General features: G+C 37.9%; 3 protein-coding genes across 8 annotated transcripts; all 3 read right to left on the reverse strand.

The window, feature by feature from the left end:
• Nucleotides 1-17: 17 nt before the first annotated feature.
• On the reverse strand, nucleotides 18-8,789 carry nr0b2a (nuclear receptor subfamily 0, group B, member 2a). 6 transcript variants are annotated; one of them, XM_077221498.1, is made up of 4 exons: nucleotides 8,556-8,789; nucleotides 6,950-7,067; nucleotides 996-1,496; nucleotides 18-721 (listed from the first exon to the last, which is right to left on the reverse strand). In XM_077221498.1, the coding sequence occupies exons 2-4, from the start codon at nucleotides 6,966-6,968 to the stop codon at nucleotides 480-482; spliced, it is 762 nt and encodes a 253-aa protein (XP_077077613.1). In that variant the 5' UTR covers nucleotides 6,969-7,067; nucleotides 8,556-8,789; the 3' UTR covers nucleotides 18-479. The 6 variants fall into 6 exon arrangements, with proteins under 6 accessions (XP_077077613.1, XP_077077612.1, XP_077077615.1 ...); XM_077221497.1 differs by having other exon boundaries at nucleotides 6,950-7,085; XM_077221500.1 differs by lacking the exon at nucleotides 8,556-8,789 and adding an exon at nucleotides 8,485-8,520.
• A 1,095-nt stretch (nucleotides 8,790-9,884) lies between these two features.
• LOC143731001 (polyadenylate-binding protein 1A) lies at nucleotides 9,885-16,841 on the reverse strand. Its single transcript, XM_077221629.1, has 15 exons — nucleotides 16,166-16,841; nucleotides 15,347-15,540; nucleotides 15,156-15,271; nucleotides 14,733-14,872; nucleotides 14,263-14,357; nucleotides 14,041-14,178; nucleotides 13,833-13,928; nucleotides 13,367-13,639; nucleotides 12,552-12,642; nucleotides 12,348-12,458; nucleotides 12,114-12,262; nucleotides 11,291-11,375; nucleotides 11,048-11,178; nucleotides 10,304-10,399; nucleotides 9,885-10,212 (listed from the first exon to the last, which is right to left on the reverse strand). Exons 1-14 carry the CDS (start codon nucleotides 16,356-16,358, stop codon nucleotides 10,310-10,312), a joined length of 1,902 nt encoding a protein of 633 aa, XP_077077744.1. The 5' UTR covers nucleotides 16,359-16,841; the 3' UTR covers nucleotides 9,885-10,212; nucleotides 10,304-10,309.
• Nucleotides 16,842-17,952: 1,111 nt separating this feature from the next.
• LOC143730938 (polyadenylate-binding protein 1A-like) lies at nucleotides 17,953-21,848 on the reverse strand. The gene is made up of 5 exons (XM_077221525.1): nucleotides 21,746-21,848; nucleotides 20,399-20,526; nucleotides 18,623-18,683; nucleotides 18,388-18,518; nucleotides 17,953-18,308 (listed from the first exon to the last, which is right to left on the reverse strand). Exons 1-5 carry the CDS (start codon nucleotides 21,846-21,848, stop codon nucleotides 18,219-18,221), a joined length of 513 nt encoding a protein of 170 aa, XP_077077640.1. The 3' UTR covers nucleotides 17,953-18,218.
• Nucleotides 21,849-21,850: the final 2 nt, after the last annotated feature.

Genomic DNA, 21,850 nt, shown 5'->3' on the forward strand with positions numbered 1-21,850 from the left:
GTAGTGATAATGCAAAATGTGTAAAAATAGATTTAATTACAGTATAATTATGAACATACAAATGTTTTCCTCAGATTCAATCTAGCTTTCTCACAGAGACAATACATGACCCCCCCCCCCCTTAGGCGCAGAGATGCTTTCTACAGTTTTATAAAGGAATACTTTGTCGTTTTAAAATCCATCCCATACAAAAAGCTGCAACGGTGCTTCTATCAAAAGGCAAAAAAACAACAACAACAACAACAATAATCAATACTAAGACGTAAATCACATACTTGTGACCTAAATACCATTACAAACATGCAGTAATTTCATTAAACTGTGTAAACAATAAAGATGTGCTAAAGTCTGTAACTTTTTCAGACGTAACGAAGTATGATTTTCATCCAATGCTTGGACCTCAGTTTTCCCACCAGCACTGGAGAAAAGAATGTTCTTCTGAAAGTCCAAATTCAAGGAGTACGTCAGTCTTTGGTTCACTACCTTGTGAACAGAATGTCAATCAGCAAGTCCAGAAGATCTGTCTGACCAATGACCGGCCGAAAGAAGAGCTCTATGATGAGGCTCGGAGTGATGGTCTTTAAAGTGGATGCGGTGAGGAGGATACGAGCAAATCGCCCTTTATCCTCTGGATGAAGAGGCACCAGGACCTCCTTCAGGGCATGCTGAGCTTCATACTGCAAACCCTCAATGAACAGAGATGCCTTCAGGCCTGGAACATCTGCAGAAGGAAAATATTGGGTGAGTATATTATGAAATCTGTGGCTAAAAGCAATACTTTAGGGTAAAAAATAATATAAATAACTACATATATTTTGTTTTAATAACTAAATATATTATGAATGACTATAATTAATGGCTAAAATTTAGAAAATAATCAATTTCATTGAGACATCAGTGCTGTCTTTCAAAAAAAGATGCCATTAAACAAATATTTTTAAATATAGGCAGTTGAAATAGTTTGTGCAACACAGTTTTGATTTTGGAAAACATACCTGGATTGAATATCACGGTGCCTTTCAGATAAGCGTACTCCTTTGGGCTTAAATCCAGACTCCAGAACTTCATGAGGCACGCTTTAAGGGTTTGCACGCCGGCCATCGTGGGCTGCTCTTGATCGCTGTTCATCATCTCCTGGTTGTTGAGAAGAATTCTTTCCAGCATGCTGGGTGCCGGAATGTCATCAACCTCGAAACGAACTCTGTCCTGGGCCAGACCCAGAATGAAAAGTGGCGCCCAGCCGTTCTGCAACAGAGATAGCTGGTCTTTGGGTGGTAGTTGCTGGAATGCCGGCAAACTCTTCATGAAGTGCATCGTCTTGACCAGCACATCTGAAGCAACCTGACACGTCTCGTTGGGTGTTTTCAGACATACGTTCCTGCGTTTCTCGCAGTGGCATGACTGAGGAACCGGCTTGTAGTTCATCTCGTTCTGAGTCGACTCGCCTCGGCTGAGGATGTTAAAAAGGATGGCGTTCGCCTGTCCGTTACTGTAGTCTGAACAATCACATTCGCAATCCATGTTGTCACTGATCGGATGCGTGGTATCTTCTAGAACTCAAAGCCACAGTGCTAACGCTCGAACCGCATGTAGACTGAAGCTGTGAGAGACTCACATCTGTCACTGACACGGCTCCTATTTATAACACGCATTCATGTGGTTTAACTCCTGAACCTTGACCTGTCAATCTACATTTGCTGTGAACAAAACAACTGCCCTTTGCTGTTTAGCAATTGGCTAAATGGTGATAAGGCCTCTTAAATACAAACCCACTGTAGGCTGGGATATACTCTAGGTGAGGCAATATTATCTCTGCTGAAGTCATTACACCAGGCTGTACCAAGCGACCAAGGACTCCTCAAGTTATATGGTCCCTATCATTACAGACGTACTGCCAATAAACCTACAAACAGTCGAATCTAGAACAGAGAGAAGTAAAAGGTTATTGACCCTTGAGAACGGGAAGGGTGACTGTTACTTCATTAGCTATTAAAGATTAGAAGCTCATACAGACATTAAAGAGACAGTTCACCGATTCTGTCATCGTTTTCTTACTTCTGTGTAACTCAAAAAAAAGACCTTTGGAAAAATGTCCCCCAACATTGGTTCCCAAAGTTCTTCATAATATGTTGATTTGTGTTCCACAAAAGAAAGAAAGGTTTTGAATTGGAGTGGTGAGTTAATCATTTGAATTGTTTTTTTGGTGTGAACTATGCTGTGAAGATTCAATTTACTGAAGAAAATCCAATGCCTGAAGGTCTTTAACAGAATTGTATTTATATAATAAAGAATTTCAAGCTGTGTGGGATTTTCTCTTCCATTATATTGACCTTGTACTACCAAGGTCTCAAGGTTGGCTAGCTGGTTAGCACCCACTCGTAGATAATGTGTCACCATTATGAGGCAAAATGCCATTTTCTCCATTGATGGTCATTAAAACATAGCTGTGTGTTCTGATGAAATCAAATTTTTAGCAAGAATATTATAAATCCCATATATTTCATTATATTATATTTTTTTACCAGTCACAGTGACTATGATCGGGTGGGTGATTATTTGTTTGCAAAAGTACGATCCAATAAAAACAGTTTTGAATCTAAATTGTGCTTGAATGTCACATCCAAAGTCATTGTAAAACCATATTGCTTTATTAAGAATTGTTCAAATTATTTTTACAACATTGATCGGTTTATTGAACGTTGGTGTCTCAATGCTGTCCTTGGTTTCAGTAAACAATAAGCATTACAGTGATTTTACCACAGTAAGGACTGTTCTTAAGCGCAACACAGAGGTTTTGTTGAAGCTGATTGAATCTAGGCTACTCCTTTTCTATCTACCTCCAATTTTATTTGTTTGCTTTTTACTGTTTTCAGACTCTCTGCAGAAAACGTCAAAAAATCAGTCAGATAAAATTACTTTTGACTAATTGTCAAATAATGAAACATTGAAGTGATCAAACACTTGAATTATATTTAAATGAATGCACAAACAAGGTGGTAATGTGATCAATGAAGCTGAGTCTACAAAGAAAATTAATCAACATTGTAGAACATTTGCCAGGCAGAATCAGTAAAAAGTTTTCCACCGTTTATCACTTTCTAGAGAAATTCCAGCTACCCATTGACATATTTTTCTGTAGCGTCAGTCAGTCATGTGAGACTTGTCCTGGTTTATTATCTATTCAGTGCCTAGCACAGAGAACTTAACCAGATAAGCTAATTACTATATTGCTTTCAATCAAATCAACAAGTAGCTACTTGTGCGATTCCACTTAAATTTCCATTATAAATATTTATGTTTCCTACAAACACTCACCAAAGCCACTTAAAGGATATAGTTTCACAACATTTGTTCATGTAAATTTATCTCATGGTTTTTGGCAGAAAAAAACATTGGATAAACCAATCATATTTGTCTTAATTCCAAGTCAATTATATTCCTTATGGAATTAAACAGAATGGCAGATATATTCCAGCTCTTGATGTTGTTGTTTTGTGATTTACACTGTACATGAACATCCTGAGAACAAATAAAGAGTCAAGAGTACACAAATCAGTGTCTGAATCATAGTGATTGAATCACGGGTTGTAAATGAGTTTGATAAGGCCACGTTTATTGAAGGCCGAGACAGTCTGAGACAGACACTGAGGACACCATCTTATCATCAGCATGATAGAAAAATTCCTCATGACAGACAAATGAAACAAGAAAAAACAACTGTGCTGACCTCTGCAGACATTTTAGAAATTATTAAATACAAAGCAAAAATAAATAAATAAATTGCTTATTTTGATGTGAGTTTAGGGTGAAATGCTATACTCTAATCTAGAACTATTTAAACAACACTTTGCTCATTCTTTAATATTATAAATGTGGTGTTTATGAGCTCATATTTATTGAATATGAAGTGTTGATTTTTATTCATGGTGTAAGTTTTTTAAGGATTTTATATTGATAGAAGTCTTTTGCGCAGACATACGGTATATTGTCTATATATTAGGGCTGTGGGGCAACAAAAACCCACTGCATGATAAAGCCTATAGAATGCAGTTAGAATGACCCTAAAATTCAAGATATCAGGGCAAAAATGTTTCTGTCTTATCATGATATGGTTAATCAATATCACACGAGCGATGTTTTTGTCCCAAATAGCACGAGTGCAAATGTGACATTGAGGTTAGACAACAGTTCAATAAAAAAATAAGTTAATACTGTTATATTTTAGACAATATTTTTTGCTTTAGCTACAAATTGTCAACAAAAAATATTACCTATAAAGCCACAGTAGAACTGTTGTGCGCCTCAGAGCAACACACAACAGTGTGTAGTTTCTTAATGAATCCACGTTTTGAGCGAATTAATCAGGTGAACCAATGTTTCAATGGCACATACGTAAAGAGAGCCATTTACTTAATTCCTGAATGAATCAGCCGTTTGAACGAATCGAATGAATGAATGACTCAATATCAGCATCCAAAATCGCAAGCTTCCCTATAGAGTAGGTAAAAAACAGCATGTGACAAAAGAAGTCTGAATTCACATAAAAGTGTAGGCAAAAAGTACCCGGATGACCTATTCCGGCGAGATCCTGAAGTGTGCATACGATGGACACTTTACTATACCATGAAGCCAAGAGAGAGGATTTCTGAATGGCAGTGAAGCAACGCAACTGACATAGGTAAGTCACATGATAATGACAACATGGCCAGATATAGTATGTCCAGATTACATTAATTCTACACCCACCTATACTATAAAGAACATACATTTTTAGCAGTCGTGAATTACTTATTCAAAATTAGGGCTGGGTATTGACACAAATTTCACAATTCGATTCGATTTGGATTCACAAGCTTGCAATTCGATTCGATTACGATTCGATTCGATTCGATTCAATATTGATTATTTTGGATATCAGGTACAATACATGGCAAATTTTCTCAAGGAAAACAAATCTCTTAACTAATGCTGTAAACTATGGGAGTCAGTTGTATCATTAAAATTGTTTCATTAGCCTACTATAGCCTAATATTAAAGGTAAAGATTTACTGATTTGTATACAAACAATTACACTTTTATTTATTTTTCTAATAATAAATGTTATATGAAATATAAATATTTAAATGGTGGCTGTCATAAAAACTTGCCAGATTTATTCAAACATGCACTAAATATTGAAAAACATAAAATAATTATAAAATAACATAAAATCCATATGTAATATGGTGCATATATTTAGCAAAATGCTCCTCTCTAGAGTTAATTTTTCTAGCTGACTAACGAGTTCATGGTCACTGGATATGGTTTTTCTGAGGTAAATGTGACGTTACATGACATTGTTTACAAGCTGTTTCACTGACGTCTTTCCTCGGTTGAAACACTGATTGAGCGATTCCATGTGACAACAAGGATTTCGATAAGTTATACTCTATCTTTTAACACACTTTCAGATGCTCATTCATGTTTATTTCAAGCTGTAACTGGTAATATTAAGGCGGAAGAGAAGATTATGTGTGCTCGGCGCTGCTGCTTCTCTTGAGCTGGGCCAGAGCGATCTCACGCCAAAGCGCCAAAACGGTATTTATGTTTTTGAACTTCGTAAGAAAATTGACGTAATTTGAAATCTGAGACTTTGTTTCATATCAATAGTAACAAAGCACAAAGATTATTGCGTTTATTGGATGGGATGCGCGCTACAATGTTCCATTCATTCATCAACTGAAAACAGGATGACTAATCGATTTTTGGGATTTAAGAATCGATATTGGTTCGTAAAAATGAGAATCGATTAAAATCGAGAAATCGATATTTTTTACCCAGCCCTATTCAAAATAAGTACCTTCGGACTCAGACAATAAATTACTCATTAAGACATTAACTGCCACCCACTGGCCGTTTTAGTTTCTTATTTATTTAGAATATAATTTCAACACACAAAAAAATACTATTTCCATATTAATAAAAAAAAATACATTAAAGGTATAGTTCACCCAAAAATGGAAATTATGTCATCATGTACTCACCTTCATGGCCATTAAAGTCTTAAAGTTTATGTGTAATAAATGTTGAATCAAATAAAATACATTTTGTTCTAAAGCTACTTTTTGTAATGTCTATTTGATGCTTTTCTCATTTAACACAATAATGACTTTAAATTATCTTTTGGGGTATAATTTCTCAGCCAAATCTGATGTACGATTAATTTGCGATTAATTAATTAATTGCCACATCATGTAATTAATTAGCTTAAAAAATTTTAATCACTTGGCATACCTAATATATATATATATATATATATATATATATTTTTTTTTATTATATATCTAAAACAATGTGTACCAAATGTGTTCCTGGAGGTCCTCAATAGGACACAGTGTGAATGTGTTTGAGGTGTGTTTGATTAGGGACGGGTCCAGCATGTGCAGTGTTGGTGGAACTGCAGGAACAGGGTTAGAAATCACTTGTGTAGACAACACAGCATGAAAATGTTCCAGAGCCAACTGGAACACACATTTGAACTTTAACTTATTTTTTTGCAAGGCATTCTAGATAAAGATCTTCTTCATGGACACCAACTTGCATGGCCAACTGAATGATTTTATTTCATCAGATCATTTTGTTGGCCATGCAAGTTGTTCTCATGGGTAAAAAAAACATTCAATGTTCTCACGTGTCCATATAGTTGCTTTTTCTTTGTGTGGAGATGTAAATTAATTTGTACACTGCAAAACTCTTAATATCTCATATTATCTCTGAACAGGTAACGGGTATTTTTGCCAAACAAATAAAAGGTTACAGACACTTAAAAAGTCAAAGAATGTATGGTATGGTTGGCTTGGTTCAGAGCATCTATAGGGAATAAAACTATTCCACAGTCTATAAATGCCTTGTAACATCTGCCAGAAGGGAGTAGTTTAAACATGATGGCATGGGTGTGTGTGGTTCTTACAGATGATGACAGTTTTCATCAGACAGTATGATCTATAGATGTACTCTGGGCTCTGGTAGTAGTAGTTTTTACTTCGATTATCTTCTGTGCTGGCAGGACAACCCTCTAGAGCGTTTTCCTGTTACTAGCTGTGTAGCTAAGAAATCACACAGTCAACAACTAGAGAGCATTTTAACTTACTGCATCTGTTCATCAACTCACACATCAGTTGTGGTAAACCGAAGCTCAAGCATGTTTGTTTGACGTGCGAGAACCAATGAGGTTCATTCTCGTGTTACGCAGCACGTTTGAGCTTCTGCAAGAGGTTTGTTCTCGCGTGTCAAGCAGGTTCGGTTGAGCTTCCGTTTATGTTTGCTGATCAATGTTTATACATGTGTATAAAAGCCTAAATTCAATTTTCATCATATAAGCCTAAAGTGACCATGTCTCTTGATAGATTTTAATTAAATTGCTCAATACATATAGATTAGTTTTACGATCTCTTTATGAACTTTTTGAAGCGTCAAAGTGGTAGTTGCGTAGCTGTCAATGGAGGGACAGAAATCTCTCAGATTTCATCAAAAATATCTTTATTTGTGTTCTGAAGATGAACGAAAGTCTTGCAGGTTTGGAAGGACATGAGGGTGAGTAATTAATTAATGACATAATTTTCATTTTTGGGAGAACTAGCCTAACCCTTTAAATACCCATCCTGAGACCCCATCTGAACCTGCAGCTTTCTGTGGATTAGCCTGATCCTCCATGCATGTACACTGTTCCTCATATGTGCGTACAAGTCAACATTTAATGATCGTTTGGCTCTTAAACATTTATTGGAAGGACACATAAACCTTTAGAGCAGCATAAACCTGCTGTAAATGTAAAGACGTATAAGCTTCAATTCACATGTGACACTTACTGGATGACTTTCTGCAGCCTTGACCTAAAACCATTGCAAAAGAACAAGAGGTTTAACATCATCTTTGAAAGCGAGAATCGAGAAAACAGTTACCTGTCTGCCTACTGTGTGATAGTTCAACTATTGCAGGTCAAATGCCACAATTTTTCACCTTTTTACTGTTTTTCATATTCCACACAACACAAGTCTTATCAACAGGACGTGATTCATGTTCCTCAGTGACAGCACCTCGAATCTATTTATATTTCAGCTTTTATGACGGTCATAAGAATGACTGAGCTGTAATGTTGAAGGCCAGGTCGAGACCGTTTAGTTTTTCTTCTGTTGGTGAACTCAAATAACCCGTTTTCCTGCAGTCAGTAGCCTATACGATACGTAACGTTAATTATCAGGTACAAGTTTTTTTCAATCAAAGGTTTTATTTCAGGCCTAATAATCCTACAGAACATAACACATATACGGAATGCGTGATATATCGAATATTTGCGATGGTAACTTCTGCTAAATGATGCTCAATTGTAATCAACAACACTGCGTAACTTAAGTAACGTTAAGTTACGTAGATCGCACGCAAAGCATGAACACCAAACATTTAACGTTAAGCCTGTTTTGAGGCCTTTAGTTAGGAAATGCTGACCTTCACATTAAGTAACGTTCAGAAACACACAAAAAACTTCAGCTTAGTAAGAATAATGGTTTACAACTCACCAAAAAAGATGCGTGATGTTGATGTCGAGGCTTTAAAAACCTGACTAAATATATTTTTAACAGCCACGCGCAAAGGTTGCGCGCTTAAAACGGCACTCTGATGATCATAACGGTCGTCGTAACAAGCTGTTCCCTATGAAGCCCATTTCTTGTTAAATGATAATTATGACATCTTATTCACAACGGCTTTTTCTTACTCGTCTTGCAATGACTAATGGCCCACAAGAGTTCGACTAAAAATCTTACTAGTAGCCTATTGATCTAATAAATGTGTAGCATCTAATGAATAAGTACTAAAAATCTATGTAATGGCTACAAGTAGGCTACTTCATGTAGTATCTAATGGAAATGTTACAAATACTAGTATACATTTAATTGCTAGGTACGAAATACAAGTATCTAATAAGTAGGCATACTACTAGTATCTAATAATAGGTACTAATCCTTGATCTATACAAATTATATTTTTAGATAGGACCAGGATATAAGAGAAGGAATATTAATGTGTGGGGCGTTCACGATAGTAAAGATTTAGGTGTTCCTACCATTTCCGTTTAACTAAGTTGATAGCAAAAAACTGAAGTGTAACGAGTCACAATAGAACAAAGAAATTTAAGTTAACTACCATTTTTATGCATACATTGGGGGGGGGGGGGGGCAATAAGCCAATGCAACATGCAGCCATTTTCATTCATAATCACGTTAAACATGCATTTATAACTTCAATGAGCTCATTGTTTCTGCCTTAAATTTCTTTTAAATAATTTTTTTGTTAGCTGTGATTTGTATATGTACATTTCTAAAATGCATAGACAGTTACCTCTGATAACACAGGCTAAATTGTAATGTAGAAGCTTGCTATTTTCTGTAAAGTTGCTTTGAAACGATAAAGCGCTATACAACTAAATGTGAATTGAACGCAACACCTGCAATTGATATATTTAACTCGACCCACAAGAACCTAAACAGTTCTCCTATAGTGGAAAACTCCTGATCATGTGCCAAGCATTGTCACCCAGGCTTGTGACTGAATACATTGATTGCATTACAACTGACCCCAGTCTCACCAATACCATCCTCACGTCCTTCAGGGCATTAACCCAGGGATCTCAAGAGGCAGAGACCTTACAGTTAGTGAACTCTGAATGCTGCGAAATTCATTTAGTGATTTCAGTGTGCCAAGCTTACACATTTGTAAAATGTTCGCATGAAACTAATGTGCATCCCTTTAAAAAGAGTAATCGAGCATTTCTGAGAATGAAAGCAACTGCTTTAACTCATCCAAAGGTTTTTAGCACAGCAGTCAAATTAAAACGGCACAACAAACAATAAATGTTTAAAGTTTTATTCAAGCAGTTTAATCCAATGTACTTTCCCAAATGTTCAGCTATCAACTGCAAGAACACAATTGACAATGAGCATTCAATTAAGAGGAATAAAAAGAAAGGAATGTTTTGCAATTTTCAAAATTAAAAGTTTTCTGTTTTTTTGTACATTTTTAATTATAAATCAAGGTCAAGAGCTCTCTCAACCTGGCAAAATATTTGGATGTAATCATTGTAGGGTTTTTTTCTGTTTTGAGTTTCAGGTTTTTCTATATTTATTCTCTTTTTTTAATGCGTCCTTCTTGGTGAAGTCAGGGCCAGAGAGGTTCATTCTGGAAAAACAAAATCCCAAAAAAAGGTATTCAAACAAGCAGAGAAAATGCATAAAATCATCATGAATTTGGAAAACCCATCTTCTCTCACCTTGTGTTAGACTGCCGGCACAGCAGTGCTGGGGACTGATTTCTGGGCGGCTTCCTTGGCCTGATGAGCCTGCAGCACCGCTACTGCTTCATCCACCTGGAACACATGTGACAGCGATTACACACTAGACCTGCTTGATTCTGGATACATTGAGAAGCACGATTTTTTGTTATTTCAAACAGAGATCACTATTTTCCCACGTTTCTGAACAGACTTAAGTCACTTGTCACCATCTGGTGGCTTAATGATGTAATCGTTACATGAAGCGGCAGGTTACTTTCTAAAGGTGACATTTAATCTATTTTGAAAGCTTCTGTAGACAGCAGTGTTTACATCCGAACTATAAACTTTTATCCAGGTACTTCTGTGATAATATGAATATTTGTAACAGAAATAAAAGGTACTGTCTTGCTGAAGACACTGTTTGTGAAGCCGTTTCATACTTGTACTGTACATATCTGCTCTCTGGGTCAGCAGCACCAACCTAGATTTGAACATTACGGTATGATTTTGTAAAAGGTTTCATAGACCGGTGAATCATTGATCGAGATTCTTTTTTTTTTTTAAAGATTAATTGTAAAGTTCTATTACACGCCACAAACATACATACATGATTTAGGGACAAAACGGACACATTCTTGATCATTTTTCCATACATTTCCACCAGGAACAGTGTGATAAGGACATCTCCGGTATCAAGACCAAGTCCAAATAACTTAAAGAAAAGATCACATGACCACTGACCTTTGACCTCAGAGACTCCGGAGACTCCAGCATGTGGAGCAGCTCTGAATTGTCTATCTCCAACAGCATACCAGTGATCTTTCCAGCCAGACTGGGATGCATGTTCTGGATGAGCGGGAACAGACGCTCACCTGTGGCAGGGGAGAGCAGGATGTATGAGATATTTAAATTAAACATTTACATTTCATTTTTCTAATCAATTAAGGGAAGAGAAACAGAAGCAAGACAGATCGAACCACTCACCCAGCATCTGCTTCTGTTCTTGTGGAGGGGCGGCAGCTAACATGGACGCAGTCAGTGGCTCCTGACCTTGAACGTGGACCGCAGGCTGAACAGGAGTCAAATATAGTAACATTAGAGAACATGAAGACACTTCTGCAAGATAACATGCTGTGATGTTCACCTTGTAAAGTTGGGTATGCAAATTAAGTTGGACAACCAGCTTTTATGTATAAAGCTGGCCAATAATGGTTACATTGTGACAATTCAGAATCAGGCAATAGAGGTTTGCTAAAGGTATAATTTGTGTAAAATTATTGTTCAAAGCTGTTAATAAAACAGATTATTGGAGTATGTTTCACAAGAAAATACTATCAGTATTTCTACTTAATTTTCACATTTAATTCAATGTTACTTGATTTTTACTAGATTCAGATTGTTTTATTTCGTGCCATGTCAGAATCCAAGGCTATACGACCGGCTATAAAAACTAGTAAATCCTACTTTATATATAGAGCTGTGCAATAATAGTTTACATTTTCTTAAGTTTCTTTTTTTGTTCCAAATGACACTAAGCACTGTATTCAGTCAAGTGAATGAATTGTATAAGGTTATATTATCAGAGCATCATAGCCTGATTTGGCTACGAAAAACAAGTGCATCATCCGGGTACTTTAAGTGCACTTTCTTTTGGTTTTTTTTTTTAGTGTGAACACTATACTACAAAATATGACAGAATTGTGCACAAGTATGCAAATTGGGATGCACTAGTTCTCTCAAATGATTTTAAATTGCAGACATACATTTTGGGGTCAACAACAAGTGCCATCAAATGTAAAACTAATACCTGCTGCATGGGAACCTGCGGCTGATTGGGCATGTGCTGCTGTGGGTTGCGGACTCCAGGAGCATACTTGTACTGTGGCACTCCTCTGACCTGAGCGGTACCAGTAGCTGCACCTGCGCCAGAAGGACGAGGACCCATCGCCTGAGACGCTGCCAGGAAGAAAGAGGACACTCAGGATCAATGAACTGGAGTAATGCACTTGCTGCATGTATAACAGCAAGGTTCATCACTCACCCATGCGCTGGGTGGAGATCATTCGGGGGACCTGGGAGGTGGGACGCACGGAACCGAAGGTTTGTGGACGGGGTGCAGATTGCCTGATAGCATTGGGCATATTCTGGAAATCTGCAAAGGAAATGAGAAACGAAAAACAATGAATGAACCGTTATGGTTTACAGTTTAAGTGTATTGGGAGGTAAGGGGGGCAGAGCTACTCACGCTGTGGGCGGACACCCTGAGTGGCCCAGCGAGGACTGGGGCGGAGCTGTGCGAGCTGACTGGTGGGATAGTACGCAGCCCGATTCTGAGCCTGTCAATCACACAAAAGGGAATGTGAATCAATGACGAATAACAGAACTGGACCTGAATTATCACTTCATGATTGTTAAAGGGAAGAGATTATCAACTTCAGACAAAAAAAGTTTCTTTGTCAGTTGACACTGAATATTCAGTAATATTATAGATCTGACTGCACAGACATTGTTTATAGCTTAATACCATGTTTATTAAAGGATTTTAAAATTTTATCTTTGAATTAAAAAAAAAAATTCTAAAACTCTGGTCTTCATTAGAACTCTTTTCATAAGAGTAAAGTGAAAAGTAAAAAGTCGTAACAGTTCAAGCCATTACGGCCCATCAGAACAGCGATAAAAGTCTCTGGCAAAAGGTGCATAAAGGAGGATGTTCAGCCTTTCACAAAAACATGTCTTAGTCTGGAGTGGCCTATTCGGCAGCGAGGGTAGACATGTTCCCAGTGATTTTCAAAATGTACAACCACAGGATTTAGAACTGCACTGACACCGTTTATTGAAAACAAAACTTGAAGTGAATTGGGCTGAATAATGACACCATTTTCTTCTGTAGACCTGCTTTACAGCTGAACCAAATTAGAATTCGCAGTTCACGCTTTCAAACCAAGCAGCTTTTCATTGGTCAACATGACGAATTCTAATGACCAACTCAAATCGTTGCAGTCAATTTATTTGAACAATGGTGAATGTGACCGCACCTTTAATAGAAAAGAGTTATCTGACCTGTGGAATGGCTGCCATGAAGTATCCAGATGGTGGTGCGGGCTGGTAGGGGTTGATGACGGGGTTCGGTACGGCTCTCACACTGGCCATCCTCTGCATGTACTGGCTGGTGAGGTGCGCCTGGCGCTCTTCCTTCCGCTGGGCCAGCGCGACATACAGGGGCTTGGTGGCGACGATACGGCCATTCATTTCAGTCACAGCCTTAGTGGCTTCTTCAGGGGAAGAGAAGCAGACGAACCCAAAACCCTTACTGCGGCCACCTTCCATCATCACCTGCATGGATCACAAAAGATTCAACAGCCATCAATTCTGATGCTCGAGGGATTATACGTCAATCATCCAAACAAACCTTGAGGAAAACCAATGATTTGAGACGGATTTCATGATTCAATTTAAAATTGACAATTTGAAAGTTGAGACTTTTAAAGTAATAAAGCTTATGGCAATTTATTGTTTTTTTTTGTACCTTAGCACTAGTAATAGTGCCGAATGGTGCAAATTCTTTACGCAGGCGTTCGTCATCCAAGCCGTCATCCAGATTTTTCACGTAGAGATTTACTCCCTGTTAAAAACAAGATGAATCCAAAGTTCAAGGACAAGCATCCATAAACCATTAAGAACCCTCATTTGCATCATCTAATGTTCACATCAGGCAAGCACGGGTCATTTTTTACCTGGTAGCGAGTCATGCGGTCCTGCTTCATTTGCTCAAACTTGCGCTTGAGCTCTGTCTGACGTTCGCCCTTCTTCTGCGCACGCCCCACGTAAACCTGCTTTCCGTTCATCTCTTTTCCATTCATCTCATCCACAGCCTGATGATCAGAGGAAACACAATCACGATACAACACTTCACAGTAGTGAGGATTACAAAATGATATTAATCTGTTTCTACTCACCCTCTGGGCGTCCTCGTGCCTCTCAAAGCTGACAAAGCCAAAGCCTTTAGATTTGCCGCTCTCATCGGTCATGACGCGAATGCTCAGTGCTGGACCTGTAACGGCAGCCGAACACTTCAAAGATCTGATTCATGCAATAAGGTCAAAAGCAGGTCTTTTGTTTTACACAAAGGACAAGAACTAATGAAAAAGATGCAGTTGTAAAATCATTCTAAAAATAAAACAGTCCACAACTACAAATATAACTCCACAGAGAAACAGTCATTAAACACTTTAAGAACTACTTTTTTCACAGCTGATGAACAAAAACATTGACAGCCAATCAGAATCCATCCCGCTTTAAAGACAACTGCGTACCCTTATAAACTGAACGACATTGTTCACTGGTGTTGATGCAAATATAGTTATAATCGTCTTTATAGCAATCATTCTTGGTGTGAACAGGCTCTTACTAGCAGCAAAATACCCACCATATTTGTTGAATATCTCCCTCAGCTTCTCGTCATCCATATCCTCTCCGAAGTTCTTGATGTATACATTGGTGAACTCTTTGGCACGGGCGCCCATCTCAGCCTCGCGCTCCTTGCGAGACTTGAAGCGACCGACAAACCTTTAAGATGTAACAAGTTACCATAATTATTCTGAATAAGTGAATTTATGAGACCATAGAGGCTATATTCATGGCAAACTCAAGAGTAATAGGTTTTTAAATTACCATAACACTAACACTTCAAAGAACAGTTATAAAACCTTTTAATTTTACATGATAAATACTAATATCTTCGAGTCACTTTAAATTTAAATTAGTATGAATCATTCTTGAAACAGAATTAGCACACTTCACACCAAACCGACAATTTAGTACAATGTAGTTAATTCAAATGCACACTTACACTTTGCGGTCATTGAGCAACATGCCGTTCATTTTCTCAATGGCTCTTTCTGCGGCCTCATGGGTCTCAAAGTGCACAAAGCCGTATCCTTTAGAGCCGTTCTCATCGCAAACCACCTTCAGAAAGAGAACACCAGCACTGAGCACCAAACACCAGAAACATGCACATCACTGCAAACACACGTTTATTACCTTGCAGGACAGGATGTTTCCGAAGGCAGAGAACGTGTCATAAAGGGCCTTGTTGTCGATCGACTTGTCCAAGTTCTTGATGAAGATGTTGCCCACACCGCTCTTGCGCAGTGAGGGGTCTCGCTGGGACCACATGATGCGGACAGGTCGTCCCTTAATCACGTCAAAGTTCATTGTGTCCAGGGCACGCTCAGCTGAAACAATTAAAATAAATATTAGCATTAAGTTATGACCAACAAACTTTACCAGCAAGTGTCAACAAACTGCTAGTACTATAAACATTAATATTAATTTTGGACTTAACATGGGTTGTGTAGCGCCCTCTAGCGCTAGTCTGAGAACACACTGTGTAAAACAAGTAGCCTACTCATTTCAGCAATTTTGTACATTGGTTGTGTCGTCATTAAATTGAATTATGAATACAGGGAGCAAATCCGTATTCCAAACCACACAAACAAATAATTTTTTCAGAATCAGAATGAGATTCTTTCATTACACATTGCATTTGTCTTGAAGCTTACGGTACACACAAAAAAATATGTAACGTTACAAGGATATGATTTGTTAAACACAATTTTGGGGATTTCTGTTCGTGAGGTTAAAGTCCTGGGATAAGATACTTCTATTGGCCTCAGTAACGGCAACTACGACATTCATAAGTCCTGATACAAACATGTATGAATCGTTAATAAACATTAAACTTAAAATTTGAACCGGAGGACGGTCACGTGCTGCACGTGTCCGTGATGCCCAACTAGATGGACGTCTAAATGCAATGTAAAACATCGTGTTAGTAATTAACGGGGACCGTTTGCTTACCGTCAGCGGGTTGCTGGAAGTTGACGTAGGCGTAACCGAGAGAGCGGCGGGTCATCATGTCCCTGCACACCCGAATGGACAGAATGGGCCCGGCAGGGCTGAACTTCTCGTAAAGCATGGCCTCGGTGACATCCTGGTGCAAATCCCCCACATATAGGGAGGCCATCGGGTAACTTGGAGCGCTAGGGTTCATCTTTCTTCCGTACGACAAAAGAGCGACCTACCGAAACACCTGGAAAAACTGACGAGCTTAGTAATGGCGACGCACGAGCTAAAATCTCCTCGGTGTAACTTACCTATCGAAAACGCCTTAACACGATAAACACCCTTAAAGAACAGTCTTGAAGACTAATTAAAACGCGTTTGGTACCGATTTGGCGTCGACGTGTTCGCGGTATCGATGATAAGATGATTAAAATCTCCTCAGGCCTACTGCGGTGCTGCCTTAATAATAAACTTCTCAAATCTGTCCGCTGATCCTGCTTCACCGAGGTACTCGGCAATAAAAGTAGATTTTTTGTTTGTATTTTTTTCTTGTTTTGTGTTTTTTTTTTGTATTTTTGATTTTTTATATAAGATGAGTGTGCCGAGGCTCTGTGGCACACGCGCTCTCTCTCGCACCGCACAAGATAGGGGGAGAGAAGCGGAAGTACGGCTCAGATAAGAAGGCGTCTTCGCCGGAAGTTGCGTGAGCTTTTTTATATAATTTTACGTAAGAGCAAAATAAGAGTCAATGGGCTAATAGATTAAATGTGTATTGAAGCACACTTCCGCCACATTAAGAAAAAAAGCATGCTTTGGTAAATCTTAATTATGACATAAAAAGTCATAGTTATAACATAAAATGTGGGAATTATGAGATAAAGTCGAAATTGTGTCATACTATGACACAATCATATTTATGAGATTCAAAAAAATCTAAATTATGATGAAAAGAAAATCTAAATTATTATTTTATGTCATAATTATTAATTTGTGGCCTGGTTTCACAGACATGATTTAGAATAAGACAGGATTAGGCCTTAGTTCAATAAGGACATTCGAGTAGCTTTTATAAACATGCAATGGGAAAAAAAAAACTTTTCTGGTGTGCATCTCGAGATAAAACAAATGGCACTTATATATTTTAAAATATGCCGGCGCAAGTTACTTTGGGTTAAAACAGCTCAAACATGCATTTTAGTCTGTGACTAGGGTGAAGCCTTGTCTGTGAAACTGTGAAAACGTTTTTGTCATAATTTAGACTTTTTGCAATAATTATGACTTAATAATTTCTACTTTTCATCTCATAATCATGACTTACTGTGTTATAATTTCTTGATAATTACCATTTACTAAAGCATGATTTTTTTTCTCATGTGACCGAAATGGGTGTCCATTAATAAGAGGTGAATGTCAAGGTCATGTGTTTGCTTCCCAGGGAATGTGTAAAGTAATGATGTAAGTTGCTTTGGATAAAGCAGTCATGCCAAATTCATTAAAGGGATAGTTCAACAGAAGAAAGAAACTCATACAGGTTTGGAACAACTTGAGGGTGAGTAAATGAGGACATCATTTTCATGTCATATCAATTTACCAAAATATGTTTATGCTTCTTACCTCCTTGTTTTCAGCTCTTTTCTTTTAATAAAAAAAACCCCAGCTCATTTATGATATGCAATCTGTTAGTTTTTTTCTTTTCTTGCTAAACTGCAATATATTCATAATCTGTATTATTTGACACTTGTCATCTACAGGTTACATCTGCCTTGACTCAACTTTGATTTTAATGTTGAAAATGAAATATGGCACATAAAAAAAACTTTTAAAATAAAAAAAGCCTGGGAAAAAACGAACAAACATGCAAAATATTTATTTATATTGTTGCATAACAATTTTTTTAATTGACATTGAAAGATATGCAAATATATTTATTTATATGGTTGTAGAACAATATTTTTTAATTGACATTAAATTGTTAAATTTATTAAAAGAAACATTAAAAAAATATATCAAATGCAGATTCATTTTTAAAATGAATAAATACGCTGTGGTTATTGCATAGATATCGGTCTCAGGCAGTGAGAATAACAGGGCTGGTGAAGGATCTCGGTGTCACGTCCATTGGCTGATAAGATTGATAAACAGCAAGTGCTTCATTCACCTGAACACACACAAAAATTACACATTACATAAACAAATCATACATCAAAGCAACCAAAGCCAAACTAACGGGAACAAACCTTCATGCACAAAGATTCATAGCAGTGCAGCAACTGAATCAGTTCAGATTCATCAATCTCTAACAGCATTTCAGTGATCTTATTCGCCAATGGCCCTACCATGTCCTGGACGAGTGGGAAGAGGCTGTGAACTGTGGAAGAATGGAGATATGTGCTCAAAAGACATGGACACAAATCAAACAAGAGTTTGAAAAGATAGACAGGTCACAATAATACAGAAATGAAATAAACTTGCTCAGAATCTGTTTGAGGTTTTCCGGTGAGCTGAACATGGATCCGGTCAGAGACTCCTGGACCTTAATGTGGACAAGAACATGTACAATAAGTTTTGAAAAAAAAAAGTTGCTTTTAATTTTAAGTTTGTATGACTGGGTGAAAGAGTGAGTGAGTGAAAGACTAAGTGAGTGAGTGAAAGAGTGAGTGAGTGAGTGAGTGAGTGAAATAGTGAGTAAGTGAAAAAGTAAGTGAGTGAGTGAGTGTGTGTGTGTGAAAGAGTGAGTGGGTGAAAGAGTGAGTGGATGAAAGAGTGAGTGGGTGGGTGAAAGAGTGAGTGAGTGGGTGAAAGAGTGAGTGAGTGAAAGAGTGAGTGAGTGAGTGAGTGAAAGAGTGAGTGAGTGAAATAGTGAGTAAGTGAGTGAGTGAGTGTGTGTGTGTGTGTGAAAGAGTGAGTGGGTCAAAGAGTGAGTGAGTGAGTGAAAGAGTGAGTGAGTGAAAGAGTAAGTGAGTGAGTGAGTGAGTGATTGAAAGAGTGAGTGATTGAAAGAGTGAGTGAGTGAAAGTAAGTGAGTGAGTGAGTGAAAGAGTGAGTGATTGAAAGAGTGAGTGAGTGAAAGAGTAAGTGAGTGAGTGAGTGAAAGAGTGAGTGATTGAAAGAGTGAGTGAGTGAAAGAGTAAGTGAGTGAGTGAGTGAAAGAGTAAGTGAGTGAAAGAGTGAGTGAGTGAAAGAGTGAGTGAGTGAAAGAGTGAGTGAGTGAAAGAGTGAGTGAGTGAAAGAGTGAGTGAAAGAGTGAGTGAAAGAGTGAGTGAGTGAAAGAGTGAGTGAAAGAGTGAGTGAGTGAGTGAGTGAAAGAGTGAGTGAGTTAAAGAGTGAGTGAGAGTGAGTGAGTGAAAGAGTAAGTGAGTGAGTGAAAGAGTAAGTGAGTGAGTGAAAGAGTGAGTGAGTGAGTGATAGAGTGAGTGAGTGAAACAGTGAGTGAGTAAAAGAGTGAGTGAGTGAAAGAGTGAGTGAGTGAGTGAAAGAGTGAGTGAGTGAGTGAAAGAGTGAGTGAGTGAAAGAGTGAGTGAGTGAGTGAGTGAGTGAAAGAGTGAGTGAGTGAAAGAGTGAGGCTGCGTTCCAGTCCACTTTTAGACATGCATTTGCGAACTTCCCTAAGCACTTCCCCTCGGGGGAATCCCTGCCGCCATTTTGAAGTGCGTTCCACTTCGTGAAGTGGACGAGGGAAGTTTATATGGACAGACCCTCGTTCCCTCGATTTTGACAGAGGGAGCGAGTCTACTTAATATGTAGGCAGCTCCACTTCAGGCAGCTCCATATACCACAATGCAACACTATTGTGACGTCACCGCATATCTCGTCTAATCACCACCACCAAAAACAACTATGATATATTAATTAGATTTTTTTACATAAAACAAGCCAAACACACCTACTGTATATACATTTGGATGCTGCATTAAACAAATTTTAAAGGGAACATTTTTTTTAAATAATAAATCAACTCCATAGTTGATTCCAAGTGATCAAGGGCTTAGGACGTTCCAGTTCAGCCCATTGCAGTTTACGCCAGTAGTGGGCACTCGTGCAACGTACAATGACGCACATGCGAGTGAACGAGACGGAGGGAAGTTAGCAAGTGAAGGGCATGTCAATTTTGGACTGGAACGCAGCCTGAGTGAGTGAAAGAATGATTGAGTGAGTGAAAGAGTGAGTGAAAGAGTAAGTGAGTGAGTGAGTGAATGAATCATTTCTATAGCGCTTTAAGCGACTCATTTAGTGAGATGTGACGTGCACCTGTTGCACAGCCCATTGCTCCTGCGGTGCGCTTGTGAACTCGTGATGGTTGTTATCTTCAGGGGTGTACGTGTGTTGCAGTTCTCCGTGCACTGCAGCTGTGCTGGGCGTCCAGTGAGTGAGACTGGCTGTGAGGAAGACAGATGATAAAGAAATCCATCAGAAGCTCTAGCTCAGTGGTTCCCAATCCTGGTCCTGAAGGACCCCAAGCACTGCACATTTTAGATATCTCCCTAATCAAACACACCTGATTCAAGTCATCAGCTCATTGTTAAGAAGTAAAGAACTTAAATGGGTGTGTCAGATTAGACAGGGCCTGTTCACAGCAGGGCCGATTGCACCAGCTGTGCCGTCACCTAGAAAATAGCCTTGTTCTGACGTAAAAGGGCACCAAGTTATAACTTGTGCATTACTAAATATTTTTACGCTGCACCATAAAACTTTGTTGAAGTGTAACTTTACACATAATAATCTATATAGTTATTATGGAAGCCTCTGATCAGGAGAAACGGTTGGAATAAATAGTAGACTGACAGAACAGCATCAATAAGCTCTTGTTTTACCTGACAGACTTCAATTCTCTAGACATATATGATAATGCCGCCATTTACACCATCTCTTACACTTTTAAGAGAGAGAACATTATGTTAATAGATTACTTTATTAGAGGCTCTTCAACATGAACTAAATGTAACAAATACAGGTAATTCCTCATGTCCGTATTTGATTTATTGATCTTTATTAATTTCAAATACGGTTTCTAAATGTTATTTACATATAAAAATGCCTATTTATGATTAAGTAGTATTGTATTTAATGGAAACTTATATTTACCATTAGTTACTTGAGGCAAAAGAAGTTAGAGTGAAGGATAAACTGAAATTCACAGCATTTAAACAACTTCTGCTCACGTATTTGAAGGGTAATTGAGGATCATTGAGGGTAAATGTCATATTTTGCAACTACACATTACTTTACGGAGAGCTTACGACCTACTAGCTACGTTCTGCATTAAGAGCAAATGGTGCAATGGAATATATTACAGAGTTAGTACTATATTAAATGATACATTTATTTTAATTTTTACATTTAAATTCATTTGAGATTTTTTTGATTATTTAAATTTAGTTACTTTTGAACAAAAAAAAGTTTAGTGTACTTTTCATTTTAGTAAGTTTTAATTTGAATGGTTTAATTTATCTTTATTTTTTGATATAATACATTTTTGTGTTTTATTTTGATTTTTTTTTTTTTTTTGCATTTGTACGATCCGCTCAAAAACCCTTAGTTTGGGAAACCCTGATCTAAATAAAGCATGTGGTGTATTATTTAAGAAGATCTGCTCACACTGAGGGCTGATGTTCTGTGCGTCCCATTGAGTGCCGGGTTGAGGTTGTGTGATGTGGTATGAAGAGTGATTCAGATCCTGTGAAACATACGGATCAAGCATGT

This window comes from Siphateles boraxobius, unplaced genomic scaffold (genome assembly GCF_051911475.1).
Source record: "Siphateles boraxobius isolate OS27281-9 unplaced genomic scaffold, OSU_SipBor_1 84, whole genome shotgun sequence".
NCBI lineage: Eukaryota > Metazoa > Chordata > Actinopteri > Cypriniformes > Leuciscidae > Siphateles > Siphateles boraxobius.